This window comes from Corvus hawaiiensis, chromosome 6 (assembly GCF_020740725.1).
Source record: "Corvus hawaiiensis isolate bCorHaw1 chromosome 6, bCorHaw1.pri.cur, whole genome shotgun sequence".
Classification (NCBI taxonomy): Eukaryota; Metazoa; Chordata; class Aves; order Passeriformes; family Corvidae; genus Corvus; species Corvus hawaiiensis.
Window position 1 is genome coordinate 47,059,619 of NC_063218.1, and position 15,630 is coordinate 47,075,248.

Consider the following 15,630-nt stretch of genomic DNA (forward strand, 5'->3'; position numbering starts at 1 on the left):
TTCCAAGAGGTAGTGATTAACTTCTAAACAACACAAGGTAAAATTCATGCTGTTAGCTGTATTCAAGTTGTGCATGTGGTGTCAAATTTTAAAGATTCTGAGAGGTAGATGGGATGTTTTTAAATGGAGTTGTAACAGTAGTGGCTGTGGCAAGTTCTATTTAAGTAGTTATGGGCTGTGTGTGTAGTTAGATAAGGCATTGCAATGTGGAGGTTGTTTATCTGCCTTCAGAATCTGGTGGATTTGTAGTAAATTAATTTACCTTAGCTGGCTATCCTGTCTTAGACTAGCATATCTGTTTGGAATACTCAATGCATTAACAAATAATTTTCCTGAACTTTGCGATCTGTTGCTACATTTTTAGTGGTATGTCTTTTAAAGGTGTATGAAGGCCTTTAAAAACCTGAGTGCATCAACAGCTTAGAAGGGAAAAGTTAACCACAGTGCAAGACACTCAAGAAATTCTTCTGAATTAGAAGCCATCACATGCGTCTGTGTTTACATTTTTCTCTTAGAAAAATAGGTAAAAGTACATGAACAGTTAATTCTTCTCTGCTTACTGGTGAAGCAGGGGAGAAATTATAAGAATCTCTGGCTGTGTAGAACCATAAATCAGGCAATGATCAGAGAATAGAGGTCATTTGAGCAAAGTAGTGTCATAAGTGTAGCTTCCATACGCTGTGTAGCATCCTTTAAGCACTATTTAAATAGTCTTGAATAAGGGTCAGTATATGCTCATTCAGTATCTTGAGTGGAAGACAACTAAACCTTCTTGTAGCTGATCTTCATTATGGTTACTTTATTACTAAATCTGTTTGGATTTTGGGTGGAAAATTTTAATTACCTGAAGACAATAACTTGATGAAGCTTGAGCAAAAACATGAATGTCACAATTTGGAAAGAGCTGAGTTTAGACAACTTGTTGTGTGACTGCTTGAGGCCTTGAGAGTGTGAGGAGCTGATATCTGTGTTATCTTTCTGCTGCAGGAGTCTCACGTAGACTTCATGCTGTGTGGTTCTTCCTTGCAGAAGGGCTGTATAAAAATTAAGAGACCTTCATATGCATTTTATTCTTGGTTTAAGTGGAGATTACTCAGTTTAGCCCAGTTTCTTTTCCTGTAGCTCTGACCTTAAAATGTTTTTAAATAGTTTGGATTAAGACAAATATGTGATTGTGAACTTAAGATGAAGTCCCTTTCTAAATAACTATGGTGAATTCTGGTACCCTGAGTTACTGGCCCTACCTGGCCAAAGATGCAGCTTTTGGACTGGCTGCATGTCTGTAACCAGGGAAAGGTCTGACTAAGAAACAAGACCTCTTAACAGAGAAGTTCTTGCTTGACACCAGTGTAGGAGTCTGGTCTACTTCCGGGCCTTTGTATGCACACAGACCCCCATCCCGTGTAACTTGCAAGGTGTATTCTTATACCGTTACAGAATCTCGGTATTTCTGCTTTTGTTCTATCGTGCAAGTAGCTGTCAAGCCTGTTACCTGCCTTATTTTTGGGTAACCTCCTGTTAAAAATAATACCCTTGTATTTAACAGCCTGGGATAAGGTTTCACATCTCTGGATAAGCAATACTTTCCTTGAACTGATGGAACTTGTGCTATGGCTTTGGGTTCTGATCCAGCTTTTGTGCACCAAGCTCAGCAGGAATTTAGGATCTCTGTACTTACGGTGACCCTGTCTCTTGTTCCTTCCTCATGGAGCATGAGGAAGCTCCATTGCTGAGGTCACTGTGTCCTTGACGGTTGCTTTAAGTGCTTCTGCATTAACTGAGATAAGAAGAATGTAGTAGAGAGAAACTACACCAGTGTGATAAAGGAGAAGTTGTAGGAGTTAAGTGTGGAGACATGCTGTTACTTTTGTTTTACATGTTCAGACTGTAAACTGATTTTGCTCCCATGCTTGAACCAAACTGAAAGGCTCACTGTCAGAGCAGTAACTGCTTTGGGAGTGAAAAAATATCTGGTTTATTAAGTTGTTGTATCACTTTGGTCTCTCAGACCAGAATTTGTGTATTAATGAAGCTGCCCACAAATCTATAAGTTGTTTCCAGCTTATAGATTGGTTCTCTGCTTGATTCAGACTTGTTCTTTTTTTTTTCCTGCTCTGGCATTAGAATTTAGTTTTGTTCTGATTACGTAGTAGGATTTATGTTACAAGAGTGACTGCTAGATTTCAGACATATTTGTATATCTTCTTTTTGGCTCATGCAGAAGTACCCCAATGTCAGTTGTTAATTGCTGCTTTTTTTTTCCACTTGTTTTTTCTTAAGCTGTCTTGGTTTTCCATCTTCAAGCAGATCTTCTCTATTGTCCCAAAATACACAGGAACCCTTTGGAGGGAGTTAAGATAAGGCTCTAAATACCTGTTTTAAAATGAAACTGTGTAACAGTAAGTTCAGTAAATCAGTAAATTGCTTTCCTGGCAGGCTGTGAAAGCACAGGCTTTATATTTAAGATGGGCCTGCTTAGTCACACTGTCTTCTGATCATGTGTGAAGGCAATCAGACAGTAAAATCATAAAGTGTCTTCACTGACAGACTGAACTGTTGGAAGTAAAATCAGGCTTCAAAGACCTGAGTAGTAGGGCTGATCTTGTAATGCTTTGTTCTGATCCTAGTAGTATGGTAACTAAATACTGGTTTATGGATTCGTATGGGTTGTTTGGCACAAATATTCAGTGTTTGATGTAGAAGGCTTGGACTATTTCCTACGGAAATACAGATCTTGTCTGTAGTGTAGCTATGTTCATAAAAATCAAATTCACTTTTCTTAGCTTCCAGGCTAGTAGTGGCCTTCTGATACAGTATATCCCTGGACTGCTGCCAGGTACATGAACAGAGGTCAGTGTCAGCCTAGGAAGGAAGCAAAGAAACAGTGTTGTCCATTGCAAAAGCTATTACTGTGGTTTTAAGAGCTAAGATTTTAAGGTAGCAATCAGCCATGTGAAAGCTAGTGAGATTAGACTTGTCAGGCTTCCTTATCTACCCCTAGTGAATATCCCAAGACTCAACTGCTTTCCTGACCCCTCTGGCTGGTAGCAGGCTCAGTAACAGTGCAGCACACTGGCTTTTAAGTACACTGAGTTAGATTGAAAAGCAGATGCTGTTTTTTAACTAGTGTTCTAAACTAGAGCTGGAAGCTGCTGCCTGAGAAGCAAAGGGTCTTACAATACTTTCTTGCCTTATTTCTTCCTTTTCAGAGGGCTGTGTGAAAGGTACGTATGAGCAATGGAAACCAAAACTTGTGTTGAAATGCTAGGGAGGTGATACAAAGAAATGTGGTAGTAATTATTTCTTAATAGTACTCATTGTTGATCAGCTGTTAATAATTTCTTTCTTAGCAAAATAACTAATAAGTTTTTCAGGGAAAGCAAGTAGCCTTTGAAATGCTCACTGTGCTCAAAACCTGCTGACATCTATTGTGAATCCTTCCTGTTTCTGCTGACTTGATTTGCAGCACTTGCAAATGTTCCCGAAAGCATTTGAAAATGAGCTGAGTTAAAAGAAATAATTGTGTATTGCAATAAAGATAACAGAACATGTGACATTTCCTTCTGCTCTTGTTCGGATGTTTGCTTGGGACTGGGGGAAGCTGTACTATTTTAGCACATACTTAAGCAATGAGACTTGTTATTAATGTTTAAAATAGAACCTTCAGAACTCTTCGTAAATGCAACATGGAAGGGAGAGGAATAGGTAAAATTTCAGTAAGAATCTGAGTCACAGACTTCTTCAAAACACAGCTGGAGTTAGACAACTACTGTGAGACCTTTGACTGAAGTGCTCTTTTTTCAAATTGCTCAGGTAATTAAATAATAAAATTAAAAAAACCCGCCAGTATTCTGTTATTGGTGGGCACTAATAAGACTTTGAAGAAGAGCTATAGTAACTCTAACCTAGTTATAGGCCGAGTTTATAAGCTTGCCTGAGAACTGTCACACTGCCTTCAATTCTGTATACAAGGAACAGGAGGTTTTGAAAACAGTCAGTGTAGCATTTTTTTGTCTTCAGAAAAGGTGTTTCGGGTACTGATTTTACAATATTTTTCTTTGATACTGCATGGTGGAGAAGGAAGCTGCTTGTTAGTAAGATGGTGATATGTTTAGTGCTTGATTGAATGGCATAACTTCTATCAAACATTCTTCAAATACCCTGAGATCCAGGGACCTTGCTAATCTGAGCTCTTAAAATACTGGTACCTTGGAAGGATAAAATGTTTTAAATAGCTGAGTCCTAACCCTAAAAAAGGAATTGCCAAACCATGACAAATAGTTTGTTGTGAAAGTTGATGTGGTTCAAAGTATAAATATTTTCATTTGCTTATGTTCTTCATTAAGCAGTTGGGTTGCAGCATTCTGTACTCTCTCTTCCCTTCTGGTATCACAGAGTCAACAGCAGTCATTTGACAATATAAGAGATTAGATTTAATACTTCTAATTTTTGTATTTTGCTGGTGGATTGTATACTAGCAGACAGCTGCAGTTCAGCTTCTCGGCCTGCTGGGAATTCGGTCTTGGAGACTGGTTGGGGTGTCTTCACTTCTGGTAAAGTTCATGTGAAAGCTACTTTCTGATGTTTTTTGATGTATCTGAATCTCAGAGAAGCAACTAATGATATTAATGCTGTCCAATACTTTAGTAAGTCCTCAATTATGTAGAGCTTGGCCACTAGAGTATGACTGACTAAAATGTATTCAGCCTATTTAGTGCCCCTTTCTTGAATCATAATAGTATCTGTTAATGGTATTGAGCGTCACCTATTCATCGGTCACCTAGGAATAGGTGGTTTGTCAGGAGTTGGAATGGTTTTTATTGCTAGGTAATGTAAAGGCCCACTGGTTTATTCACTGATTATTTGTTTTCCTTCTGAATTTCATGTAGATGACCAATTAAAATCAAATCTGAAGAGTTCATAGAAACTCTTCCTAAGCAGCTGAAAAAATATTAGAAAACTAAAGCTGTCACTCTGCCTTTTCCTGTGTTTTGTTTTTTGGGTTTTTTCCTTGCTTCTTCTAAGGAAAGGTATCTTTGATCTGCGTCTCCCTGCCATGGTGGGGATAGGAAGAAGCTTCTGCTCTTGAGTGCCATTTTATCGGGAAAATAGTATAACAGGAAGTATTTATGCGGAATACTCTGTTGGCTGCTTAAGCCGTAGTTTGAAGGTCACAGCAGATGGGCAGATGTTGAATATCTTCTCGTTCCTCTGGCCATATTGCTTCCAAAGAAGGAAAAAAAAAAAAAATTTCCCACTGGATGTTTCACTCTGGTTCTTCTAACAGTAATTCCCATGTCTAGGAAAGCAAAATTCTCTACATTTGTTTGCTGACTTAGCAGGATAATAAACTTATGGCAGCAAACTATAAAAATGGCTTGAAGAAAACATGTCTTTGGGCAGCTTTCTGCAGAGCTGGCTGTTGTCGGAGGATGTTGACAGGATCCAGTATAGCAGGACTTCACTGTCATGGGTATCTTCAGTAGTGCTGCTTCCTGTATTGAAGTAAAGTGTGACACAGATTGGCTTCTGTAGTACGGACCTGAAGACAACTCCTCTTTGCACAACGTAAACAAAGCTTTAAGGTGAAGCTTTTTGTTGGCAGCTGATGCACTGTCTGTGCTAGTTACAAAAAATCAACGGGTGCCTAAAAACCCAAATTAGAAGGGTATCATTGTCTGCATTAAAATAGCAGTGGTTTGCTTAAATTTATCCCAGTTGAAATAAGATCAAATAAAAGAAGTTTTTAGGGTCAAAATAGAGAGCAGAATGCATAGTTGCAGCCTGTAGACATAAACTTTTAGCATTTTAGTACTTCCATGGGCCAGTATGCTTTCTGTTGGTTCACTGTTACATGGCTTCACACGTAGATGGTAGTCTTCATTCCTTCTGTAACTGTAAGTTTAGGAGTGGTAAGGTTTCCTTGGTTTCCAGTCTGTGAATGTAGTGTGAAATCTAGGGGAGCTGTAGATTCATATGGTGTGGGAAATTTAACATGCCTCTGTATCAGTTCATGAGAAGGAAAAAGGAGCAACTTCTGTACTATTAAGATTCTTTTGTAACTTCAGATTTATGTAATAGGCAGCTATATATAAAATAAAAGGCAACTTACAGCTTTTATTGGCAAGGGCAGTGAGTAAGGGATATCTTATTGAAGCTTTAGTATATGCAGTGCTGTCTTGCCTGTCACTAAGGAATACACACTTGATGTGACAGATCAGTTATTCCAGGCCCAGAATGCTGAGGCAAAGGAGCTTATGTAGCCTTTTAGGCAGCAGGATATATCAGTATTTTGCTACCCTGACTGAACTACCCAGCATTCAGTTTTGCCTGATTTACTGGATACCCCTTTATTTCCTGATTTTAGGTAGGGAGGGAGTGAAACACAGAAAGTTTTACGTTCATATGTAGCTCTTCCCTTCAGGAAAAGCAATGGTCCCTGATGAACTGGAAGCTGCGCTGCTCCATGTCACTTTTGCAAGCTTCTAAAATCAGCAATACTGCAACATACGGCCAACCTATTTAGGGTGCATTTTTCTTCTAGAACTGGAACACTTGTGAATACTTTCATTTTAGAAAAACTTTAAAGTTCTCATGGTAATCTCATTTCATGTGTTTTTTCAAGTCTTTGGGATATACCATTGTCACCTGATCTTTCTAAAACAACTTGCTGGGTATTTTTTATTGCTACTGAGTTCTCTACAGTGGTGCACTTGGAAAAGCATGTTAACACTTTTATTGAGATAAAGGTTTGATAATTGGTTTAAGAGAAGAACGTGCATGGAAGACAAAGGCTCTCAACAGAAGTGGGAAAATCAAAATGGAGCAAACATGGGCGCACTGCCTCTTCGTAAGAATATACCCTAAAGACACTGCAGAGTACTTCAAGGACTAGATGATAGCATTATTTCATGACCATCCTTTCATGATCATCCTTTAGGATATAGATAATGGTAGATGGAATTATCACTATGTAACCAGATATTAAGCTCAACATAGACTTAATTGTTTGTTTCCTTGCTTTTCAGGTGACAAGGCTCTGGATGGTTACAGTAAGAAAAAATACGTCTGCAAACTGCTCTTCATCTTTCTGCTGGGGCATGACATTGACTTTGGTCACATGGAGGCTGTAAACCTGCTCAGTTCCAATAGATATACAGAGAAACAAATTGTGAGTAACTTGGGCTTTATAAAAGATAATCTGGTCTGTCTAATATCCTGAGTCAGGTGTGGAGACTGTAAAGAATTTTGCTTCATTCCCCCTGCCCTGGCTTAAAGCCTTACTTTGGCTCCAGGAGTAATTCTGAAATCTTAACACCTCTGTGCACAGAGAGTCTTGAACTAATGGCAAAAGCTAAAACATGAACTCTGCATAAAATTATTACTATTGTTAAGAAACTGCCTCTAGTCTTGCACTAAAAGGTAAGTAACCTTTTAATTTTCAGAATATCTCTTTCCATCTTCCTAGGTAAGGTTGTGTTTATCAGGTGCATGTAACTTATTAGTATTGGACTAATAAGCCAAAATCTTGATTTGCCCCCATTCATCTAAAATAATCTTTTGAGTATATGCCAAAATAGACAGAAAAAACACTTAAAACCAGATAATTAGGGTAACACTGAGCTTAATCATTTTTGTTTAATTCACTTAATCATTCTAGCCTTTGCTCTATCTAAGTACCCATTTCTGCCCATATGGTATTGGAGAGAGGTGTATGTGTCAAAGAAATCATGTTTCCTGTTAATGCCACAGTAAATGAAGTCAGCTAAAATAGATTTTCCATGCTGTGATTCACAGGGCTATCTGTTCATCTCCGTGCTGGTGAACTCTAACAGCGAGCTCATTCGCCTGATAAACAATGCCATCAAGAACGACCTGGCCAGCCGGAACCCCACCTTCATGGGCCTTGCTCTGCACTGCATTGCCAATGTGGGCAGCCGGGAGATGGCGGAAGCGTTTGCTGGAGAAATTCCCAAAATTCTTGTGGCTGGGTAGGTATGACATGCCTCTTTCAAATACAACATCAATAAACTTTTCAGTAACTTGGTTCCATTGCAGCAGATTAATCCATGCTTGGGCTCTACAGCCCTGGCCTTGCAGTATAAATAGTGACAGTTCCAGTAGCTGCAGGTGCTTTGCCGTGCCTTAGTGTGGAGTTGCTTGTAGGAGTGTAAAACTACATGGAAATTAAGACTTTTGGTGTCTTGAATAGGCTTTTACAGCCTTGTTGTGATCTGATTTTTGTTCTGGATAAATGTGTGGTAGTGAACACCCCTGAAATGTGTATGTTTTACTTTTCTGGCCTCTCCTGATGAAAAAAAAGAAACACATGAACCTAAATAGATATTTTTATACTACAAATTTCGTTATAAACTGAAGTTCTTATGTAAATGTGCTGACTTCATAAGGAACATGATAATATTGATTTGTGAGCTTTGTTGCTTCCTCTCTCAGCCATGTAAACAGCAATTAATGTAAATGGCAAATAGTCACCACCAGCTTTCTTACTTTTGTCTAGCTGAAAGTTTCTGAACAGACCTGGCAAATGTCTGAAACTATAGTTAAGTCAATGTAAAGTTGGAGCTGTGATTGTAGGACTAATTTGTTTTGGAACTTAAAACGTCCAAGTGCAAACAGTGCATTTAAACTCTTACGGATATGAAATGTTTTACAATATACATGGATCTTTTCATAACAAATAAATGTCTTACATTATTACAAAAAGTGACATGTGGTATAAGAACTGTATTAATACCTTAAATGTCAGGCCACTGCCCTTGCCAGGTGCTGTTCTCCATGGAGCATAGTGGAGACAACACAGCAGTGATGAGTCATGGGTTTTAATAAGATAACCTTAAAAAGTTCCAAAAATTTCACTTGGGGTCACTAATCGCAGACAGAGCACAGCACCTTCAGTTCAGACTTGTTTAAACTTGGAGCTGTGTTTATGTTCTGAGATCACTCTTCAGCGTCTCATTCTTTCTGCATTTCTAAGATAATACATATAAAATATGTTTGTGTACCCATCCTGTCCAAGTGACCTGGGCAGAATGAGCATTGTCAGTTACATTTGCAACTTTAGTGTAGCTCTCTTGGCTTGAATATAATTAGAGACAGGGGAGGAATAGGTTCATGGTTTTGTTTTGTGTTTTTTAACTGAGGTACAACTTGATCTCATGGAAAACTGATAAATTCATGAAGAATAGCTGGACCGAACTTCTGCTCGGGATACAGAAGTTTCTGAACGTTTAACCAAGATTGCACATTATAAGCTGCCTCTTAAAACTTCTACTGGTAGTGCTCTGTATGTTTCATAGCGATTGTCTGTGCATCCCACAAAATGCTTAATCAACTACTTTGTGAAAAGGAGTTCACTGAACTAGAATAGTTGCATGCCACTCTTAAAATAGACCATTTCTGTGCCAGCAGCAGGGATGGCAAGGTGAATAGATTTGTGGGTTATGTACTTGGTGGCAACCAACTGGCATGCTAGCTGTAGGTGCTGAAGCTGTTGAGTAGTTCGTGATTGCTATCTGACACGCAGGGCCTGTCAGGAGATCCAGCTTTGGTGACATTCATAAGGTAGTGTGTCTGAACTGTTTGATTTCAGTCGGCCTGGAAGAAGCTTGTTCTTGTGATTAGATGAGATGAACTTTCAATTCTCATAAAAAGATGAGAAATGTCACTCTAAGTTGTAAAGAATCATTATAGAGGCTACTAGGCATATGTAATAGTTGAAAACTTGACTAATTAAACTTAATGGAAAAATGAAGAAGAAATACTTTAACATAGGAAGACTTCAGTGAAGTTCTGTGGAAAAGATGCAGCCTGGCCAGGGATGCTGAGTCAGTGTGAAATCTGGCATAAAGCCATCCTGCAGGTATTGCTGTGCCTTAACCACTGTATTTTAAATCTGGATGTATGTCTTGCAGGGACACTATGGATAGTGTGAAGCAAAGTGCTGCTTTATGCTTGCTGCGTTTATACAGAACTTCTCCTGACCTTGTTCCCATGGGAGACTGGACATCTAGAGTGGTGCATCTCCTCAATGACCAGCACTTGGTAAATGAGCTTCATTATGCTTCTTGGGCCTAGGGTGTATAGGGAATGATGTGACTTCTGCTGTTAAGTACACAATTTAGTTCTTCTTGAATCTTTCAAGCAATTGGGTTGCTGTTGTCTTCAGGCTTTGGAAAGAAAATGGAAGGAGTTGTCCTTTTTTAGTTGCTGTGTATATTCATTTTTTATAACGCTTTGTTTACCTTTTCACTGTAGATAGAAGAATGGTATGTACAAGTTCCTCTTTTCCTCTGGCTGTAAATGAATTAATCTTGTGCCTTGTTACACTGTCATATTGCACAGGTGCAATACTAATTTTCCTAGGCCTTTTAAGATTAGATCTGCACTAAAATTCAAGACTTGATTTGTCATTGCTTAGGCTTCCTTGTCCTGTAGTGTCCATGTCATTCTTACTTTGATGGTTAAAAAACCCTACTGCTTTAGAAAGGAGACCCTGTTTTTTTCCCCCAGTCCAGTTACTTTATGAAAATAATGCTGTTAAGACTTGTGCTTCAACAGTAATAAGAGTGCTTTAGTCTGCAGTAGTAATATCCAGTGCTTGTGTTATACAAAGCCCCCTCCTCGTGTTGGGTTGTAAGAATTCTTTCCTGGGTGATCTGCTGCATTGAATTTCTTCTGCTCATGCTTCTCTTGTGTAATAAGACAATTTGTCTTATTAATAATTATTAATAAGGCTTAATTTTAATACAGCTCTCTTATTTTAGATGTACTATCCAAACATGAGACAAAGATAATACAAAAAATAGCATTAAATGCTCTGCAAACATGGCAATATCATGTTGTTGAAAATTCTGTTGGATTCTGCAGATGTGTAATTAGTCTAGTTGCTAGCCAAATAAAAGGCTTTTTAATGTAGGGCTTTGTAATGGGGATAAACATATCTTTTTTGTATATTAAAAAACAGTTGAATTGAAAGGTGTTACTGGGCAGCATAGTAAACTGATACAAAACTGAATGTGAGGTTTTTTGTGTTTTGTTTTTTTTCTAGGGTGTGGTTACTGCAGCTACAAGTCTGATCACCACTTTGGCACAGAAGAACCCGGAAGAGTTTAAGACTTCCGTCTCCTTGGCAGTGTCTAGATTAAGCAGAGTGAGTCCAATGATGACCCTGATAATACTTCACTGTTGATTAATTTACTGAGCTTTCTAGACCAGGTTAGCTTCCTGTTCAGCTTTCTAGGGTCAGATTAGTTTACTGTACCATTAAATGTGAAGATGATTCAGTGTCACTTCATGTAGGTGCTTCAGGTAACCTCTTTTAATGCTTGTTGCTTACCAGGACAGAAAGCTGTATTGGCTTGCCCAAACTTTCTTGGTTTAATCCCTGCTGTGCTCCAAGTAGTAATCCTCACTTTGTAACTGTAATGCCAAAGAATAGTTGGATCAAAGACTGATTCTACAGACTTCACACAAACACCTCAAAAATACAGACTGTAGCTTTATCTAAGCTTCTTACAAGATGAATTGCCTTTCTCTTCCTTCTTTTGAGCTGCTGCTAAGTTAATAAACCGCAAGCATTTGATATTCTGTAAATGGATGTAGGGGGTTAAGCAGGGGCAGGGGGTGCAGGGACGAGTGGAGGGACATGTCTGTAAGTTAACATTTCTGTGCTGGAAAACTGATGTCACTGTTTCATTTGATCCCCCCCCCCATCCTTTTGGAAGGTGTGCAAGACAAGGGAGGCTGCTACTTCACAAATGTATTTTAGAGCCAGTTTTATGCAGTCTTAGACCCAAATTACTTGTAGTTCACAGAAATTTAGTTTCTTTTCAAATATGAAGATTTTTTCTAATACTTAAAAGCAAGGGAGTGCTAAGGGAAATGAAAGGCTGTTCTGTAATGGAGTAGCAAGAATTAGGTAGAATATTTTAAGCAAAGCTAGTGCCAAACTCATGGTTAACCCTAGAATAAAAGAGGTAAAAGAAATCAATGATGAGGAATAACCTAATCTAATCCTTACAGATTTCATTATGCTTATAAACATCTTCTGTGAATGCTATGCTATCTCTTTTTTGCTTTGCTGTATGGATATTACTGAAGGTGTTAATTGGTCCTTCTGCTTTAGGTCTGTCTATCATAGCATATTGTACTTGAATTCCAGGCTCACCTATCAGCAGCCGCCAGACTGTTGGCTGAATCTGTGAATTGCTGGAACAAAGAAAGTCAAGTTTCTGGTTAAACATTTTGATGTTACAAGATGGTTGTCTTCATTCTTTAAAAAACCAACTAGGCTTTTAGGAAGAGACTGCCTAGACTACTGTATCTGCAAAACTGAAATTCTAATACTAGCATTTACTGTGGTGTACTCAGAGTATGGTAGCTTGCACCTAATTAATCTACTGAACTAGACATTGGTAGTGACACAGTTTTTTAAGCTTCTGTCAGAAGTGACCTACAGTGTTCTTTGGATCCTTTTCATGATTGTGAATCAATTAACTTCAGTAGCTGACATGCTGGCTGTTTTTTTTACAGATTGTAACTTCTGCATCAACAGACCTTCAGGACTATACATACTACTTTGTTCCTGCTCCCTGGCTATCTGTGAAACTTCTGAGGCTGTTACAGTGCTATCCACCTCCAGGTAATGCACAAATCACAGCAGTGGTTCTCTCTCTTTTGCAGTACACTGACTCCAAAGAGCTACTGCAATGCACTGTTACCATAGCTTGGAGTGCAAGAACATTGTCTTAAGGCAAAGATACTGAAGTTTGTACTCTTGAGTGTTTCTTGTAGCTCGAAGATATTTGGCCTTTTGAATGATGTTGTGTTTAATTTTAACAAAATGTCTTACCAGTGTGTATCTTACAGTTTATTGGCAGCTGCCATTTTAAATATCCATTAATATTATCAACTATATTAAACTCTCAAAGTACGTTGTAGTGCAGATTGTGTTTGGCTTTTGTTCTCACCCAAATAGGACTGTGGCTTGGAATTCTTTTCCCACATATATGTTGGGGAGTGTAAATGTTTTTAGTGTATCAGAGTACCTCAGTTTATTTAGATTTAGCCAGGGGAAAACCTAAGGTAGGGTTTAGGCTTTGGAGCAAAGCGAAGTTGTCCAACGGCTTGTTCTTCTCTAGAAGACCCTGCGGTACGTGGCCGTCTGACAGAATGCCTGGAAACCATCCTCAACAAAGCACAGGAGCCACCAAAGTCAAAGAAAGTGCAACACTCGAATGCGAAGAATGCTGTCCTGTTTGAGGCAATAAGCTTAATTATACACCATGACAGGTGAGCTGGGACAACACTTCTGTTATCAGAGGGGTTTTTAAAGTGAAAAGCTGGAGTTTTGTCTTGAACAGTTAATCAGATTTTAATGGGGAGGGAGTAGAGGGGAAAAAATATGAAGTTGCTTGCTAGATTGGAACACAACCACAGCAATGTAATTGAGCAGTGTTAATGAACTGTGTTGCTTTGGTTTTTGCTGCTTCTTTATTTGGTGTTTTATATTGACCCCACTGCTCTAATCCAACAGAGATTATTTGCTCACAGTATCTAGATTTGCATTTCACTAGCAAAGCATTCTAGCAGACACTTTGAGGCATTTTAAGAAATTTCCACTGCAGAAATAGTATTCTGTATTGAGTGTTCTCAAACCTGTTGCTTTTAACCCTTTCACTTTCTCTCCTGTTCTGTGCAGTGAGCCAAACCTACTAGTCCGTGCCTGTAACCAGCTAGGTCAGTTCTTGCAGCACCGAGAAACTAATTTGCGTTACCTAGCACTGGAAAGCATGTGCACGCTTGCCAGCTCTGAATTCTCACATGAGGCTGTGAAAACACACATAGAAACAGTTATCAATGCATTGAAGGTAAATATTGAAGTGCGTGGTCTGGTTTTGAGTGTTGTCTTCTCCCCTGCCTCAATGCCCTCTCCCCCACTGCCCCAGGCTCCCCAACCCCAATTAAGCTAATAATACTTAGGGACCAAATGAGTTACTCTTTGAAGTCTGCTTTAGTTTTTTACCTCAATCCATCAAAATCTTGCTATGCTGGCAATTACAGAGGCCAGATTTTGTTGATTTCTGCACCTTGCTGGTAAAACTGGTACCTGTAGCTGTGTCCCTTGTAACACTGGTATCTGCTCAAGTGTAGACTGAAGGTGAATAATTGTTTAAAAATACGGAATTTCAAAATTGAGAATGCTGGGAAGACAGTTTTATTACTGTCTTGCTGGTATTGGGCACTGTTCCTTCACTGTAGTAGCTTACGGGGAGTGGTAGAGCAGATCAGCTTCCACTGCAGAATTATAAAGAGCAGAAACCAGAAAGACACATTTCCAGGCCATGTTTGTGACAAAACAGAAGTCAAAAGAGTAAGACTGATTTGCATGTAAATTTACTTGCAAACTTGGATGTTGAAATGCTTTTGTTTTCTTCCAAGTTCCTGCTGTAGCATATTTATACATTTGTCTAAGTTCAAAGTATGTATCTGTTCTAGCTGGACTTCAGTTGTTACAAGGCATGCCCAACACTAAACCTGCAGGCAGCTAAATGCTCATTGGCCTGGTAACAATTTAACAATTTCAGCCAGTTACTGGTGCATTTCTGGCCACTGGTACCAGTTACTTAGTGCACAGTGGATCACAGATTCACTCACGGTACTTTGGGTTAGTACCGAAGTGTTCTGTACAAACTCCAACATTCTTTCAGCACCTGCACAGATTTGAATAAGTATGCTACCGAAACAAAACCTGATGATTTGAATTTTTGTGATATTATTTAAGAGCAGGAAGCTGTCTTGAGTCTCCACTGACCTCTTCCTAGGTGACTGAAAGTGAGAAATAGCATAAGAAACTCATAGCTTATATAAAGGGTATATCTGAGTTCATTCTGCATCTGAAAAATTATGCAAATGCATTTGTTTTTGATTTGACTGTGGATTATACTCAGTTTCTTCTCTTAAGTTGCATGTACTTTCCAAACAAACATGAAATCATCTTGACCTTTGACTCTGTGTCTTTTTGCAGACTGAAAGAGATGTAAGTGTACGACAAAGAGCTGTAGATCTCCTGTATGCAATGTGTGACCGAAGCAATGCCCAGCAGATTGTGGCTGAAATGCTCAATTACCTGGAGACTGCTGATTATTCCATTAGAGAAGAAATTGTAAGCTATTTGTGTTTTTCTTATTTGTTTCATAGCTGGATTTGGTACCATACATATCATTTATTGATTGGGATGCTGCATAGGCTGTGATAGAGATTGCTTTTCATGGTGTTTTAACAAAAAACCCAGACAAAACTACTAAAACAAACAAATCCATAAATTTGTAGTCTAATAGGAAAGAATTGAGGTTAAAGTAATCCAGGGGGCAGGGGGGAACCTTGGAAACTTAAGAATTTTTAAAGCTGTTCTTTGTCTCGGGACAGTGCATATAGAAAGCGAAGTGAATTCTATCAGTGCTTGAGCCAACACATTCTCCACATTCTGAGGGTTAGGTCCTACTCTAGTCAATTGTCCAATAGCTTCAAAAATTAGTGTGGTAAATGCTTATTTGTCAGTAGAATTTTATATTCCGTATGCTCTGAGAATGTTCAGTCTAAGGGTTCCCA

The 15,630-nt window shown here is 38.8% G+C and overlaps 1 protein-coding gene across 4 annotated transcripts in view; it reads left to right on the forward strand.

The window, feature by feature from the left end:
- Positions 1–15,630, forward strand: part of AP2A2 (adaptor related protein complex 2 subunit alpha 2) — a 45,340-nt gene that overhangs the window by 14,406 nt on the left and 15,304 nt on the right. For 2 of the 4 annotated variants that reach the window (XM_048305455.1, XM_048305457.1), the window contains exons 3-10: positions 7,029–7,171; positions 7,798–7,991; positions 9,933–10,062; positions 11,069–11,170; positions 12,553–12,661; positions 13,161–13,311; positions 13,721–13,889; positions 15,047–15,184. In XM_048305455.1, the coding sequence (XP_048161412.1) occupies positions 7,029–7,171; positions 7,798–7,991; positions 9,933–10,062; positions 11,069–11,170; positions 12,553–12,661; positions 13,161–13,311; positions 13,721–13,889; positions 15,047–15,184 (1,136 nt within the window). The remainder of the gene's footprint in view (positions 1–7,028; positions 7,172–7,797; positions 7,992–9,932; positions 10,063–11,068; positions 11,171–12,552; positions 12,662–13,160; positions 13,312–13,720; positions 13,890–15,046; positions 15,185–15,630) is intronic. The other 2 variants (XM_048305456.1, XM_048305458.1) reach the window with 1 other exon arrangement.